The 15,889-nt window shown below is 51.4% G+C and overlaps 1 protein-coding gene across 4 annotated transcripts in view; it reads left to right on the forward strand.

Annotated features, from left to right (window-relative positions):
• MAPK4 (mitogen-activated protein kinase 4) overlaps positions 1-15,889 on the forward strand; it is a 59,365-nt gene that overhangs the window by 16,529 nt on the left and 26,947 nt on the right. Inside the window, exons 1-3 of one of the 4 annotated variants that reach the window (XM_054054668.1) lie at positions 5,551-5,669; positions 14,494-14,650; positions 15,080-15,886. In XM_054054668.1, the coding sequence (XP_053910643.1) occupies positions 15,341-15,886 (546 nt within the window). In that variant the 5' untranslated portion in view covers positions 5,551-5,669; positions 14,494-14,650; positions 15,080-15,340. Of the gene's footprint in view, positions 1-5,550; positions 5,670-14,386; positions 14,406-14,493; positions 15,887-15,889 lie in introns of those variants that run through there. The other 3 variants (XM_054054665.1, XM_054054667.1, XM_054054666.1) reach the window with 3 other exon arrangements.

Below are 15,889 nucleotides of genomic sequence, written 5' to 3' on the forward strand. Positions count from 1 at the left end.
CTCCTATACGAGGACAGGCTGAGAGAGTCAGGGTTGTTCAGCCTGGAGAAGAGAAGGCTCTGAGGAGACCTTAGAGCAGCTTCCACTACTGAAAGAGCTCCAGGAAAGCTGGGGAGGGGCTCTGCATCAGGAGGTGCAGGGACAGCATGAAGGGGAACAGTTTGAACCTGAAAGAGGGGAGACTGAGATGAGATCTCAGGAAGAAATGTTCTCCTGTGAGGGTGGGGAGGCCCTGGCCCAGGTTGCCCAGAGCAGTGGGGGCTGCCCCATCCCTGGAGGGGTTCCAGGGCCAGGTTGGATGGGGCTTGGAGCCCTGATCCAGTGGGAGGTGTCCCTGCCCATGGCAGAGTGGTTGGAACTGGATAGGCTTTAAGGTCTCTTCCACACTAAACCATTCTATGATTCTGTGATTCTTTCCCCCACAGCATGGCCTCATTAAAATTTAAGAGTTAAAGTGGGAGGAATACAAGAGAATTTGCTATTAAATGTTTGGTTCATTTTTAACCTGAAGGCTTGGATGGAGTTTGTGCAAACCACTGGCAGGGCAGTTAAAGGGGCTTTTTAATGGGTTATTTTTGTAGCTTCACTGAGGGGCAGCTGAGGATGCCAGGCTGTGAGCTGCCTGGGGTAGAGACCATACTTGTGCTGTGCTGTGGTGGTGCTTAATCCCTAATTGGGTTTTACATGTGAACCCTGGCTGAGTCACGACAAGAGAAACAGTGCGGAGATGTGGCTGGATAGAACACAGGGAGCAAATTGTCTGGGATTCGCTCCCCAGGGATCAGGCTTAGATCCATCCTGGGAAAAAAGGAGTAAAGGACTTCGGACCATGCAGTGTGACTTATTTTGAATCACAAAATTGTTTAGGTTGGAAAAGACCTTTAAGATCATTGAGTCCAACTGTAAACCAAACACTGCCAACTCCACCATGAAGTGATGTTCCTAAATGCCACATCTCTACAACTTCTAAACCCCTCCAGGGACGATGACTCTACCACTTCCCTGGGGAGCCACTTCCAGTGCTTGACAGCCTGTTCCATGAAGGAATGTTTTTTTGCAGTTGCTGGGTGTTTTGCAGGAATAAGCTCCAGGGAGAAAAAGCAATAAAAATGAGCTTGCTCAAAGAGTTCCTCTTAAATCCTGAGGACAGTTGAGAGAGAATGAGAGCGAGTGCACAAGCGCTGGGTTTTCTGAGCAAGTGTGCAGTGACTGTAAAACAGACCCATTCCTCCGAGCACTGGGCAAACGCCTCCCCGCATCTTGGTGAAACACTACTTGTGTTGGATGCTGCTGCATCCTCCATGGTGAAGGATGCTGTGATGATCATAGAATCACAAAATGGTTTGGGTTGGAAGGGACCTCAAAGCCCATCCAGTCCCACCCCCTGCCATGGGCAGGGACACCTCCCACTGGATCAGGGGCTCCAAGCCCCATCCAACCTGACCTTGAATCCCTCCAGGGATGGGACTGCCACTACTGCTCTGGGCAACCTGGGCCAGGGCGTCCCCACCCTCATGGTGAAGAATTTCTTCCTAATGCCCAATCTAAATCTTCCCCCTTCCTATTTAAAGCCATTCCCCCTTGTCCTGTCCCTATGCTTGAAGATCAAGAGCCCCTCCGCAGCTTTCCTGGAGACCCTTTCAGCACTGAGAGCTGCTCCAAGGTTTCCTTGAATCCTTCTCTTCTCCAGGCTGAACAACCCCAACTCTCTCAGCCTGTCCTCAGAGCAGAGTGCTCCAGCCCTTGGATCATCTTAGTGGCCTCCTCTGGAACCATTCCAGAGGATGATGATGAAATCTGTTTCTGGACTTGGTTGGGGGGCATCTTTCCAGGCATGTGCCCTGTCGGCAGCTGAGGAGAAGATGTGAGGCTTGTCATCTCTGTATGGACTGCAGAGTGCATCCTGGGTTGCTCATTCCCTCCAAGGTTTGAGTCAATTTCACAATGCAGCATTGGAGGAATGCAAGCTTGGGCCTGGCTAAATTCATTTCTTGTGCAAGTCAGCCAAGAGAAACCAGAGATGAATGTGTTTCTCTCAGTCACATTCATTCATTGCCTGCATTAACACACTTCTGTTGCCTTGCAATTTCTCTCCACCTAGGTTATTTAGAGGAATGCTTTCTAAAAATAGCCACCTGGCTTGATGTCTTTCCGGCATTATTCCATGTAGAACTAAAAACCTGCGTAGAAAGGCCGCCAGTTCATTGACGTTTCCTTAAAATATGGCTAATCCACATAATCTCATTACAGCAATAGGTGATAAAACTGAAAGCAAGGTTTAGCTGTGGTTCTTTTATTCCCCAAACTATTATCTGGCCAGCTCGAAGTCGCTGGGAGTGTGTTTTAGTTTTGCTGGGGCTATTTGGGCTGCATCCAAAGCAATGTGATCAGAAGGGCAAGGAGGTGATTCTGCCCCTCCTCCTCCTCTCTTGTGACAACCCCACCTGGAGTACTGTGTCCAGTTCTGGAATCGCCAACATGAGAAGGACATGGAAACTGTTGGAATGGGTCCAGAGAAGGCCACAGAGATGATCTGACGGCTGGAGCCTCTCTGCTATGAGCGTAGGCTCGAGAGTTGGGGTTGTTCAGCCTGGAGAAGAGAAGGCTCTGGGAGACTTTAGAGCAGCTTCCAGTGCTGAAAGGGTCTCCAGGAAAGCTGGGGAGGGGCTCCTTGATCAGGAGGTCAAGGATAGGATGAGGGGGAAAGGTTTTAAGCTGAGGGAGGGAGATTGAGATGAGATCTTAGGAAGAAATGTTCTCCCGTGAGGGTGGGGAGGCCCTGGCCAGGCTGCCCAGAGCAGTGGTGGCTGCCCCCATCCCTGGATGGGGTTCAAAGCCAGCTGGATGGGGCTTGGAGCCCTGATTCCAGCAGGAGGTGTCCCTGCCCATGGCACAGGGGTGAAACTGAGGGCGTTGATGTCCCTTCCAACCCAAACCGTTCCATGGTTCTATGATTTTAGGACCAGGACCTTAAAACATTTTTGTTTTAAATCTCTAGCAAATCTCCCAACTTTTATGTTGCCCACCACATTTCTCCCACTGGTCACTGGATTTCAGCATTGCTGGCATCTGCATGACTATGCACTGTGGTCTCCCAAAATCATGGAAGTGGTGAGCATTAACATGTTAGAGACCTTTCTCCCAGGCTAGAAGAGAGCGAGCCTTTGTGGTGGTCAAGTTGTTAGTGTGGAATTCCAGATCTCCAACATCTCTTTGCGGGTGAGGGAACTTGTGGCCCTGCTCTTCAAGGAATCAGACCAAGGAGAGGGCTGAAAGTTAGGATGCTGAGTCCCTGTCTTTGGGAAGGACCTGCCTTGCTCCCCAGGCAGATGGTGTGTGGTGTTGGTGTGTGGTGTCTGTGTCAGGCTGAAGGGGCTGACGTCTCGATTGTGCTGGGAGATAACGCGAGGCAGAGGTTTATACCATGGAAACCTTACCTTACAATGAGCAAGGACTTGTGCCTGTAGGAGCAGTGAAGCAGTTTGTGCTTCAAACGTGGCTCAAGCTTGTCCTTGAAGAGCAACATCTTCCAGGACACATTGCTGCATAAAACACTTGTACGCTTAGATCAAGGACTGACTCTTCAACTCTGGCCACTATCATAGACCGTGTGGTGAGATACCATGTCTGGACAGTCTCCTGGACTTGTGACTAATTCTTCTTGACTTTTGAAACAGCCTGTGCTGTTCGTGACAGGTTACGGGTCATGTTCTGTGCATATCAGTCGGCTGTGCCCCTTGGTCCAGGAGCCCCAGCGCCTCGGGGCAATGTCAGTTTGGTGAAGCCTGCCCTCGCCCTCCCAGAGGATTGTTCATAAGGTGGATGTCTCTGAGAGCTTGCTCCTTCAATCACAGAGTGGTTTAGACTGGAAAATAACATCATCGAGTCCAACTGTCAACCCAACACTGCCAACTCCACCACTAAACCGTGTCCCTAACTGCCATATCTACAAGGCCTTTAAATTCCTCCAGGGATGGGGACGCCACACCTCCCTGAGCAGCCTCTGCCAGTGCCTGAGAACCTTGTGTGAAGGAATTTTTTCCTGATGTCAGTCTAAACCTGCCCTGGTGCAACGTGAGGCCATTTCCTCTCATCACTGATTACTTTGGAGAAGAAGAACCAACACCCACTTCACCACAACCTCCCTTCCTAGGGAGCTGCAGAGAGCCATGAGATCTCCCCTCCACTCCTTTTCTCCACAGTGAACAATCCCAGGTTCCTCAGCTGCTTCTGTAAGGCTTGTGCTCTAAACCCTTCCCCAGCTCTGTTCCCCTTCTACAGACCTGCTCCAGACATCCTTCTTGTAGTGAGGGGCCCAAAACTGAACCAGGATTTTGAGGTGCAGCCTCACCAATGCTGATTCCAGGGGGACAATCCCTTCCCTGCTCCTGCTGGCGACACCATGGCTGATCCGTGCCAGGATGCTATTTGCCTTTGTGGCCACTGGGCCACTGCTGGCTCATGTTCAGCCAGGGTCAACCAGCACCCTCAGGTCCTTCTCCTCCAGGTAGCTTTCCAGCCACTCTTCCCCAAGCCTGAGCTGTTGTGTCCCTGGTGTAGGACCCAGCAACTTGGCTTTGTTGAAACTCTTCCCGTTGGCCTTGGCCCATGGATCCAGCCTGTCCGCGTTCCTCTGTAGAACCTCCCTACCCTCATGCCGATCAATACTCCTGCCCAGCTTGGTGTCATCTGCAAACGGGCTGAGGGAGCACTCGATTCCCTTGTCCAGGTCATGGATAAAGACATTGAACAGATTGGCCCCAACACTGAGCTCTGAGGAACAGCGCTCTCGAGGACGATGGATGCATGAGCACTTGGGTGGAAGTGCAGCTCCCCCGTGGTCCTGCCTGGGAGGACGAAGGGCATCGGGGCTGGTATTCTTGGCTGGGGCGCTGGGCAAGTCTCTGCATGATGCAGTTTTGCCCCTTTCCTCTTCCAGTCGCTGGGGGAGCCTGTCTCGCTGCGTTGTGGCTGCAGCTGCGTGTGGCTGCGACTGGGGGGCTGCAGTGGGGGTGGAACCTATTACAAAGTGATTCCTGCAAACAAATGCAGAGGTTTTTTCCTCTCCATAATGTCTGTCTTCGTTGTTTTCCCAAGCTGAGCATGCAGGTCTGTGAGCGGTCCAGCTCCGGCCCCCTGAATAAACTGGATGAGCTTTGTCAGTGAGCAGAAGGATTAAGGGGGAGGTTAATCCCTGAGAGACACAAGTGCAAGCACTTTTGTCAGATCCCAGTGCAGTGTTTTCAGAGGACGTCAGGCTCTCTGCTCACAGAGGTTCCTCTTGGGGCCCATGGAGGGTAGGGGCAAGTGGAAGGAGTCGCTCTGCTTTCTCTGGTTGCTGGCGTGTGTTGCACATTCCTCCTTTGGGGCAAATTCCTGGTGCAGGATCCTCAGTCACAGCAAAAAAAAAAAAAACAAAAAAAACCCACAACCCTTAGGGCTGTTCCTATCTTTTTTTTTTTTTTTTTTTTTTAATAACCATCCTGCTTTTGCTTATCTTGGTCCAGCCCCACCAGTGATAACACAGGCAAAGTCCTGACCTGTGGTGTCCTGGGGAGTTACAGCCCAGTTCTCCGACCAAGTGCCGGCAGAGAGTGGATCTTCTTGTCTCGTAGAAGAAAAGCCTATAGGTGCCAAACCAAAAGGGCAAAGTGATTTGCCCTGATGAGGTATCGTGTTTCTGCTCTGGCTTTTATGGGTAGTGGTGAGGCTTCTGAGTCATCCATTCTAGGATTACTTTATTTAGGGTAACGGAAATAATTCTGCTGGTTTTAAATCAAATGTGGTGTCAGCCGTTAAAAGCCAGTGCGGCATGAAAACCGCAGCTGGCAGGGTCAGGGCTGAAGGGGGAGTGGGATGGAGGCTACAGGTGCAGCAAAACGCAGCGGCTACAGTGTTTTTCTGTCCATCATGGACAGCTTGAACAGGCAGATGCCTTCATAGAGATGGAGCTGGGCTTTTCCAGCTTGATCTCATGTCAAACATATGTGTTTAGTCTGGTGGGAGAGGGTGCGTTGGATGCCCTGCAATGGAGCTGGTGAAGAGGTGGGAGCACAGGGGTTATGAGAGGTGGCTGAGGGACCTGGTGCTGCTGTTTAGCCTGGAGAAAAGGAGGCTGAAGGGAGACCTCGTCGCTCTCTGAAGCTCCTGGAAAGAAGGGAGGTTGTGGTGAGGTGGGTACTCGTCTCTGCTCCCGAGTAACCAGTGATAGGATGAGAGGAGATGGCCTCAAGTTGCACCAGGGCAGGTTCAGATTGGACAGCATGAACAATTCCTTCAGGGAAAGGGTTCTCAGGCCCTGGCAGAGGCTGTCCAGGGAGGTGGTGGAGTCCCCAACCCTGGAGGTGTTTAAAAGCCGGGTGGATGAGGTGCTCAGGGATCTGGTTTAGTGGTGGACAGGGACGGTTGGACTCTAATCTCAAAGGTCTTTTCCAGACAAGTGATTCTATGTTTCTATGTACTGAACTGTGTTTATTCAAGGCACTGTCTGGTTGCTGTCTGGCTGCAAAGTGCTGAGCCCAGAGTGTTTTTCCGTGCTAGGTCCCACTGTGAAATGAGACCTTTCCCCATGTCTCGACTGTGTTCAGCTGCTCCCAACCCCTCGCCATGGCTGATTTACCAAAACCGGCTGTCTGGCCCTGGGGCAGCCGGGTGGCTTTCCCGCACCACTTAAAATCTCTGCGACTGTCAGCAAGTTCTTCATTGTTTTCTGTTCTTTCTGTGAACTAATGAGCACTGTCTGATTTCCCCTCGTCCTGCCTCTGAGTGTGATTTGGCCTGGCCACAAGCCGTTAAGGAGGAAAATTCCTACTTTCCGGAGGGAGCTTTGGGCAGCAGAGGTGGCTTCACGGTGCTGAGTGATGCTCTTTACAGTACATTGGTGTTGCGGGGGGGGCTGTGTTGAACTGTGGAACACACACTGTTCTGGAGTCATTTTCATGCTGCTTCTCTTTGGGTTTGCCTTGTTCTGGCTTTTCCCACTGGCTCACGGAGATTCCACCTTCCTTCTGGGACAGTGCTACTTGATGCATACTGGCCTTTTGCTGTAGGCAGCTCTCCTCAATGTGTTTCCATTTGGATTCTGATATTAAAGGCATTCAATGAGTACTGTTTCAGGAGAAATAGGTAGATGATCCACTCCTGAGCCGGTTGCATGGGTAGTGTTTGAAACAGCTAGGTTGACAGGGCACGACGGATCCCTAAGGAAAAAAACCCTTCTTGGGAAACAGGTTACTTGAGATGACCTGGGGTACCTGATGTGCTGTGCGTCAGCAGCTCTGGCAAAGCAGGGGGGATAAAATCCAGAGTGCGCTCATCGGTTTGACTCTGGTAATCTCTGACTCTTTGCTATAAGCAGCTCTGGCATAAGAGGGTCTGATTCTGCCCAGAGCGGGGAGAACTCTGCCAGAGATAATTAGCAAGTGCTTCACTCAGAGGAGCTCACAGCAGCAGTCCTCTGACTTTGCAGCTTGATTTTAGACAGCTCCAAGTGCTTCCAGTCTGTGCAGAAGCTCAGGATGCTTTCTGGGGTGCCAGGACGAGTTGTCTGTGGCTGAGACCCCAGCACCGAGGCAGCTGAGGACATGCAGTGCAAGAGCATCACAGGGACACCTCCCACTGGATCAGGGGCTCCAAGCCCCCTCCAACCTGGCCTGGAACACCCCCAGGGATGGGGCAGCCACCACTGCTCTGGGCACCCTGGGCCAGGGCCTCCCCACCCTTAGCATGAAGAATTTCTTCCTAATGGCTAATCTAAATCTTTCCTGCTCCAATTTAGAGCCATTCCCCCTAGTTCCCATTTATATTATAGCTTGAGCAGCAGGAGGAGAGGAAAGAGGCTCTTTGCCAAGACGAGAGCAGAAGCGTTGCCTTTACCTGCATTCAGCCCCGAAGAGCAGCATTCCCCGGGGCTCTTGGTGGGGTGTTCCTGCAGAAATGAGCACCAGGAGCCCATATTTATTGATGGGAAGGACTAATTAAATTTCAGCCTGGAAGTGATTGTTAGGCTGGGAGCTAAGAGCCGTGGGAGACCTGCCTACATTTCCCTCTGCCTCAGTAACTCTGTTCCTGTGACTAAAGCTTGGAGAGACTCCCTAAAGACGTGTGAGTCCATCATGGGAGAGCAGGCACCAGATTCCCTGGTCTTGGTCCACTGTGCCCTCCACTGTGGGGTCTCTGCTGATCGGCTGCTCCGAATCTGAGACAACCTCCGCCATACGCGGCAGGAATGCTGCTGCTGCGGCACAGGGAGCGGTGAGGCAGAGATAAAGGTCGTTTGAAAGGCTTTTGCTGAAGGTGGGAGGGACGCATGGACAAGGAGAGGGAGTGAAAAAATGAATCTCATCCTGCTCCTGCCAGATCTACCCGATATAGGAATCAATAAGCTAAGTCTGTACGACGAACACAGCCCTTGTCAGACCCCTCCTGCACAGTGTTTAATCTTGGGCCCTGCTGAAATGTCATGGTTTGCAGGATCCAGCCTTTTACAAAGGTGTTCAAGTGAGAGATGGCTTTTATCCTCCTTTAATTAGCACCTGCGGTGCTCTGTTAATAACAGACATCTTCTTACGACACTTGAGCTTTAATGAATTCATCCAGATACAGAGAGATCACTGCTGCTTGGAGCGGATTCGGTGAAAGGGAAGATCCCATCACAACCCTGCAGTCAGGTTTTGAGCTGGGAAATGATGGGAGCTTGCTGGGACGAAGCAGTGGAGAGCCCATGTGAGGGCACCCAGAGCCCTTCTGAGCCTGTGTGAGGGCACCGAGAGTCCCCCCGACCCCTTGTGATGGCACCCAGACCCCCATCCAAAATCCTGTGAGGGCACTCCAAGTGCCCATAGCCCCTGTGGGGCACCCAGAGCCCTTCTGTGCTGGAGCAGGGGCACCCATAGTCCCCACATGGCCCTGTGAGGGCACCCAGAGCCCTCACCAAACCCCTGTGAGGGCACCCAGCCTCCCCACCGCCCCAGTGAAAATCCTGCAAGACCACCCCAAGATCCCTGAGACCCTGTGAGGGTATTCAAACCCCTTCACAAGCCCCTGTGGGGTCACCCGCAGCCCTTCTGGGTCCCTGGGAGGGCACTCAGAACCCTCCCAAGCCACTGTGAGGGCGTCCAGAGACCCACAAGCCTGTGCGAGGGCATCCAAAGCCCCCCAAACCCCGAAAGGCCATGAAATCCCCTGAAAGGGCACCCAGAGCTCCCTCAAATGCCTGAGAGGGGACCGAACCTTCGGAGGAGGGAAGGGAGCAGAAAACTCAGCAGCAACACAAGGGAAAATGCTTTCCTTGCACAGGGTGCTGTGGGAGAGAAGGAGAAAGGATGGAAAATGAAAGAAAATGTCTTAATTGCCTCATTCTTGCATTGTGGGGTTATAGAATTTCTGGGGTGATTCGCTGTGTAAATTTGAAACAGATCTGCTGCCATCAGTTGAAAAATGTTAAATTGAAACTAAAATGTGTTCTGCGTTCATAAGGAGGGAATTTGTCTCTGCATTTCCCGCATTGTTCTTACACGTGCAATGTTCCTTGGGAATTCAGTTGTGTAATTCTCTGTATAAGCAATTGCATCCCTTCCTTGGTTGCCTCTCTGTGCCCTGGCAATGGGAGGACGAGCATCGCAGGATCTCCTGACCCTCCCCTCTGTCCCTGCTGCAGGTCTGAATGATGTGTATTTATTAAATCGAAGGGATTTACGGTCTGCAGGACAGGATGATTTTGCAACAGAGGAAACTTTTGGTTCGTACTTTCTGAAAGAACCTGAAATCTCTCCTAGCTTTAAGCTAGGATAGATAGGAGGTGGGAAAGGGGATAGGAATATAGTTAGCACTCAGATCCCTTTAAACTAATGTCCCTTTGTGTCTTCCAGCCCCCCAGCAAAAGTGTCTATCGAGCACATGAGCAAAGACTGGGGTGATTCCACCAAAATCAGCAAGTCATATTGATTTTCATAGAATCATGGAATCATAGAATCATTTGTTTGGAAAAGACCTTTGAGATCATCAAGTCCAACCATACCTGTCCACTACTAAACCAGACCCCTGAGTACCTCATCTGCCCTTCTTTTAAACTCCTACAGGGATGGTTACTCCACCAGCAACCTGGGCAGCCTCTGCAAGTGCCTGAGAACCCTTTCAGGAAAGGAATATTCCTGATATTCAAAATAAACTTCCTCTGGCACAACTTGATGCCATCTCCTCTCGTCCTATACCTTGTTACTTGGGAGAAAAGACCAACACCCACCTCACTACAACCTCCCTCAACCTCCTCAAGGCTAAGCAACCCCAGTTTCCTCAATCGCTCCTTGTAAAATTTGTTTTCCAGCCCCTTCCCCAGTTCCCTTGCTCTTCTCTGGACACGCTCCAGCCCCTCAATGTCCTTCTTCAAGCGAGGGGCCCAAAACTGAATCCAGGATTCGAGGGGCAGTCTCACCAGTGCTGAGTACATGGGCACAATCCCCTCCCTGCTCCTGCTGGCCAAGCCAAGATGCCGTTGGCCTTCTTGGCCACCTGGGCCACTGCTGGCTCATGTTCAGCCACTGCCAACCAACATCCTCAAATCTTTCTCCTCCAGGCACTTTTCCAGCCACTCCTCCCCAAGCCTGGATCTGCACGGGGTTGTTGTGTCCCAAGTGCAGGACCCGGCACTTGGCCATGTTGAATCTCATTGCATTGACCTCAGCCCTTGGATCCAGCCTGTTCAGATCCCTCTGTCCATCACTGCCTTGGTGGAATCATGAACTTTATTGCTGTCTGATCCTGCCCTTCTGTTGTGCCTCAGGACAACTGTTGCCTCTATTCTGCTGCAGTTTGCCCTTAAGCTCCCACTGAATTTGTCTTTCCAAGTAGATGGCAGATCCTGGCCTCATCAGCCTGAAAACCCCTCTGGGATTCTGGTTCATAGTTCCATGAAAATGGGCTGCATCTTCCATCATCTGCAGCCAAATTGCTACTGGTTTTATAACTCCTTTTGGTCCCAGCAGCAGTTTTCATTAGATTACTGAAATCATAGAGTTATGAATCACAGAATGGTTTGGGTTGGAAATGACTTCAAAGCCCATCCAGTTCCAGCCCCTGCCATGAGCCGGGAGGGACACCTCCCACTGGATCAGGGGCTCCAAGGCCCATCCAGCCTGGCCTTGGACACCTCCAGGGATGGGGCAGCCACCACTGCTGTGGCCAACCTGGGCCAAAGCCTCAACAAGCTCAGTGTGGAGAATTTCTTCCCAATGTCTCATCTTAAATCTTTCCCCTTCCAATTTAAAGCTATTCCCCCTCATCCTGTCCATGCACTTGTTCATCAAGAGTCCATCCCCAACTTTCCTGAAGCCCTTTTCTGTACTGGAAGCTGCTCCAAGATCTCCTTGGAACCCTTTCTTCTCCAGGCTGAATAACCTCAACTTTCTCAGCCTGTCCTCATAGCAGAGCTGCTCCAGCCCTCGGATAATCTCTGTGGCCTCTGGACCCATTTCAACAGTTCCATGGCCTTCTTCTGTTGGGGATTCCAGCACTGGACACAGGACTCCAGGTGGGGTCTCCCCAGAGTGGAGCAGAGGGGCAGAATCCCCTCCCTCCCTGCTGGCCACGCTGCTTTGGATGCAGCCCAGGACACGGTTGGTTTTTGGGCTGTGAGTGCACGTTGTCGGCTCATGTAAAGCTTCTCATCCCCCAACGCTCCACCCAAGTCCTTCTTCTCAGTGCTGCTCTCAATCCTGTCTGTATTGAAACCCCAGCCTGTATTGAAAGCTTGGAGTGCCCCGACCCAGGTTTGGAACCTTGCCTTGTTGAACCTCACCTTGTTGAACCTCACCTGGTTGAACCTCACCTTGTTGAACCTCATACTTTTTCACTAGAATAGGCTTGGAGGACCAAGAGGAAAGGAAAGACAGGGATTGCTGATGAGGAGGCCGGCATCCTGAGCCCACCTGCCTTGAATTGCTGCAGTACTGTCCCACGATCCAGCCTTGTGTTGGAAACGCACATTTAAACAGTCAGATGGTTGCTCCCCCACTGCAGTTCCCAGGCATCAGCTGCTTGGATAACTTGGGAGCTGTGCCTAGCCTGCGTGCATGCTTTATTCTATTTCTTTAGTGCTTCTAATGGAATAACTGCTCAGGATCCAATTGGGATAATGGAGTGCACTGTAAAAATACCTCCTGCAGCCTTTCAGTGGAGGCTAGTCAGAAAAAATCCTTTGGGTTTGCTGTTGTCTGAGTTGGAGGAGGCAGAGAAAGACAAGTGGAGATGGTGGTCAGTCCTGCAGGAACGTGTTGTCTGCTACTGCAGCTTCCCATATTCCCTGGCAATTTTTCCATGGATGGTTCAGTTAGAGGGCACCCAGACACAAGAGTAAGGATAGGAACAGAGCCTGTGGTCCTCCAGGGCCATCCTTGTAGGCACCCCTCTGCTCTGGCTCCTCTGTAATTGCAGAAGGTGCTGCTGGGTCATCACTGTTAGAATCATAGCATCACTGAGGTTGGAAAAGACCTCTAAGCTCATCCAGTGTAACTCTCAGCCCAAGCCCACTGTGCCTACTGAGCCATGGCCCCAGTTGTCACATCTACATGGTTTTTGAACCCCATCAGGGATGGAGATTTCAGCACTCCTCTGGGCAGCCTCTTCCAGTGCTTCGCCACTCTTCCAGTGAAGACATTTTTCCTAACATCCAGCCTAAACCTTCCTCAGCCAAGGACTGAGATGTAGCCAAAGGGACTGTGAAGCCCATTGCCTTGCTCATGAAATAAAATAGGGCTCTTTCTTCTCTTTTTAGTCTTATGCAGCACATTTTCCCTTTCAGTGCTTCTAGAACTGTACTAATTATTAATAATTAAGCTGATGAGGCAAAACTTGGTTTCTTTCCATTTCATCTAAAGTAAGCCAAGAAGGTCAGTGTGGGAGCTCACACCACATCCTGATCAGCTTTACCTACACTCAGCAAGCCCTGAGGGGCTTCGCTCACAGAGATGAAAAGCTGAGAAGCTGGTGGTTCTGGGTGGCGGGGCTGAGAGGTGGGATATAGAGCAGCTTCCAGTACGGAAGGGGGCTCCAGGAAAGCTGGGGAGGGGCTCTGGATCAGGGAGGGCAGGGATAAGATAGGAGGAATTTCACTTAAGATGCAAGAAGGGAGATTGAGATGAGATCAGGGAGAAATGTTCTCCTGTGAGGGTGGGGAGGTCCTGGCCCAGGTTGCCCAGAGCAGTGGTGGCTGCCCCATCCCTGGAGGGGTTCCAGGCCAGGTTGGATGGGGCTTGGAGCCCCGATCCAGTGGGAAATGTCCCTGCCCATGGCAGGGGTGAAACTGGGTGGGTTTTAAGGTCTCTTCCAACCCAAACCGTTGCACGTTTCTGTGTTTAATAAGAAGTAACCCCCCCAAAATAATATAATTCAGCTGTGCTTTCAACGAGGACCACAGGGTTGTATGTGTGCCTCTTAACATGTTTTTGTGTGGAAGAGCTTTTGGGTCTGTGAAACCATGGACTCCTGCAGGAGGAGAAGAGCAAAGCTGGGAGGCTGCAAGCTGGTTCAAGCCTCCGAATGGAGTAGCTGCTAGACTTGGGCAGATGGGGAAAGTGTTTTTTGCAACATCTGGGTGCTGAGCACATCCTTGTAAAGGACATGGTGAGAGGTGAAGTCAGCTCCTGTTTTCCTACTGGGTTGTCCCACTCCTGTGTTCACCACCAGCAGAGCTGCTGGAGAAGCAGGAGGACGTCTGCCGTGCCGAGCGGCTCTTGGCAGAGCTGGGCGCCTGGGCTGCGGTCGCAGGCACTGCTGGTTGATGGTGAATCCCTGCAGCTAATGACAGGGCTCGTCCATCTTAATGAGGATGCTCTCCTCCTTCCCCCTCCACTCTGGAGAAGAAACATCATTAACTGCCTGTGCACCCCACAGCATCTCTTTACAAACGCGCTGAAATGTTGTGGTTTGCTGTGTGAAGGAAGGGCTTGGCAGCTCCCTGCAACCGCAGGCATGGAGCCAGCGGTATCCTCAGGCTGCTGCTGAGGTTTGCTGTGGGATCCAGAATTCAGGAGGTCTCCCACCCTCGTGGATGGGTTTTAGGGCTATTTGCAAAACCTGCCAGGGTGTCACCGCCTTGTTTGCCTGAGCAATTTTGGTTGTTGTAAGTTGAAAAATTCCATGTCCCTCTCTGCTCTCAGCTGGAAGGGTTCAGCCTGTGCTTTTCTTGCAGTTTCAATGGGCAGTCGGAGACAGAGTGTGCTATTGAACCTTTGCCTTCTGCAAATCACTCTGTAGCGTTTTCAGACAGATTAAAATCAAGAAACAATAAAGGGAGAAGGAAGAGTTACAGTTTTCTGCGTGTTACAAATCAAAAAGGAAAAATTGACCATCTGAAAAACGGTGGTAATGACGCTTGCCTTTGGAGGAGATAACTAATGAGTCTCTGAAAGGTCACAGTTTTGCTCATGGTTAACCTTAAGCAAGTCATTACGTAGGCAGTGCTGGTATCAAATGCATCCATCTCCTGTTTTCTTCCAGGAGGGGAACAGAGACCTGCTGAGGAATAACGGCAGTGCAGAGAACTCCTTTGACAAGCTTGAATGGCACTTGGCTACGCCAGGGAAAGGCACGCAAGGGGAAGGTGTTGGAACTGCAGACGTGGAACCTTTCTGCACTGAATGCAGCCGATGATAAAGTGAGTTTTGGTCTGCAAAATATTTTCTGCCCTCGAGCTTTCTGTCTGCTGATGGGGAAGAAGGGGTCTGCCCGTACCGAAAAGGGAGGGATGAGAAGGGCAAAGCTTTGCTGACTGTTGGGGACCCTTGCCAGAGCCTGGATGCGCTTCGCTGGAGGGGAAAACACTGTCAAAACTTGTGGGCAGGGAGGATTTGGGGCGGCGGAGGGGCCCTGGGGCTGCTCTGGGCTCTGCCCTGCCGTGAGGGCAGCAGCCAGCTCCCCTGGCACCGAGACACCAGGAACGCAGGTCCAGGCATCCGGTTGTGCCACTGCCCTGCGCTTCGGCATCATTTGGGGGATATCAGAGAAGAGAAACAAGAAATTGGATGAAAAATATAGCAGCACTGATCCTTAAGTCTCAAGAAAAATAACCTTTCTGTTTTGCTAGACATCTCTGGGCTGCGTTTATCCACACTGCTTGGAAAGTCTCTTCTACCCCTTGGTTTGTCACACAGTTTAAAACATTTTATTCACATGTGTGTGCTTGTATCTATTTTCACTGCATTTGAGCGTCATCTTGAAGCCATGGGCATCTCCAAGTAATAATGAAGCACGTGATTTCCAACCTCGCATATGATCTGGAAGCCCTTGGACTCTCTCTACTTTTCAAGTGACAAAGAGAAAAAGCTGATAGAGGACAGAGCCCGCGATGGCAGAGAAGTGCGACTGCATCGCCAGCATGTATGGGTACGACCTGGGCTGTCGCTTCATTAATTTTCGCCCCTTGGGCTTTGGGGCCAATGGGTTGGTGCTGTCAGCCCTCGACAGCAAGAGCTGCCGCAAAGTGGCAGTGAAGAAGATCACCATCAGCGATGCAAGGAGCATGAAGCACGCTTTCCGGGAGATCAAAATCATCCGCCGTCTGAACCACGATAACATTGTGAAGGTGTACGAGGTGTTGGGGCCAAAGGGGACCAACCTGCATGGGGATTTTTTCAAGTTTAACATGGTTTACATCGTCCAGGAGTACATGGAGACAGACCTGGCGCGGCTGCTGGAGCAGGGGAAGCTCGCTGAGGAGCACGCCAAGCTCTTCATGTACCAGCTGCTGCGGGGGCTGAAGTACATCCACTCAGCTAACGTCCTCCACCGTGACCTCAAGCCAGCCAATATTTTCATCAGCACGGAGGACCTGGTCCTGAAGATTGGTGACTTTGGGCTGGCCAGAATCGTGGATCAGCATTACTCACACAAGGTA

The sequence above is a fragment of the Cuculus canorus genome, chromosome Z (genome assembly GCF_017976375.1).
Source record: "Cuculus canorus isolate bCucCan1 chromosome Z, bCucCan1.pri, whole genome shotgun sequence".
NCBI classification, from domain to species: Eukaryota; Metazoa; Chordata; class Aves; order Cuculiformes; family Cuculidae; genus Cuculus; species Cuculus canorus.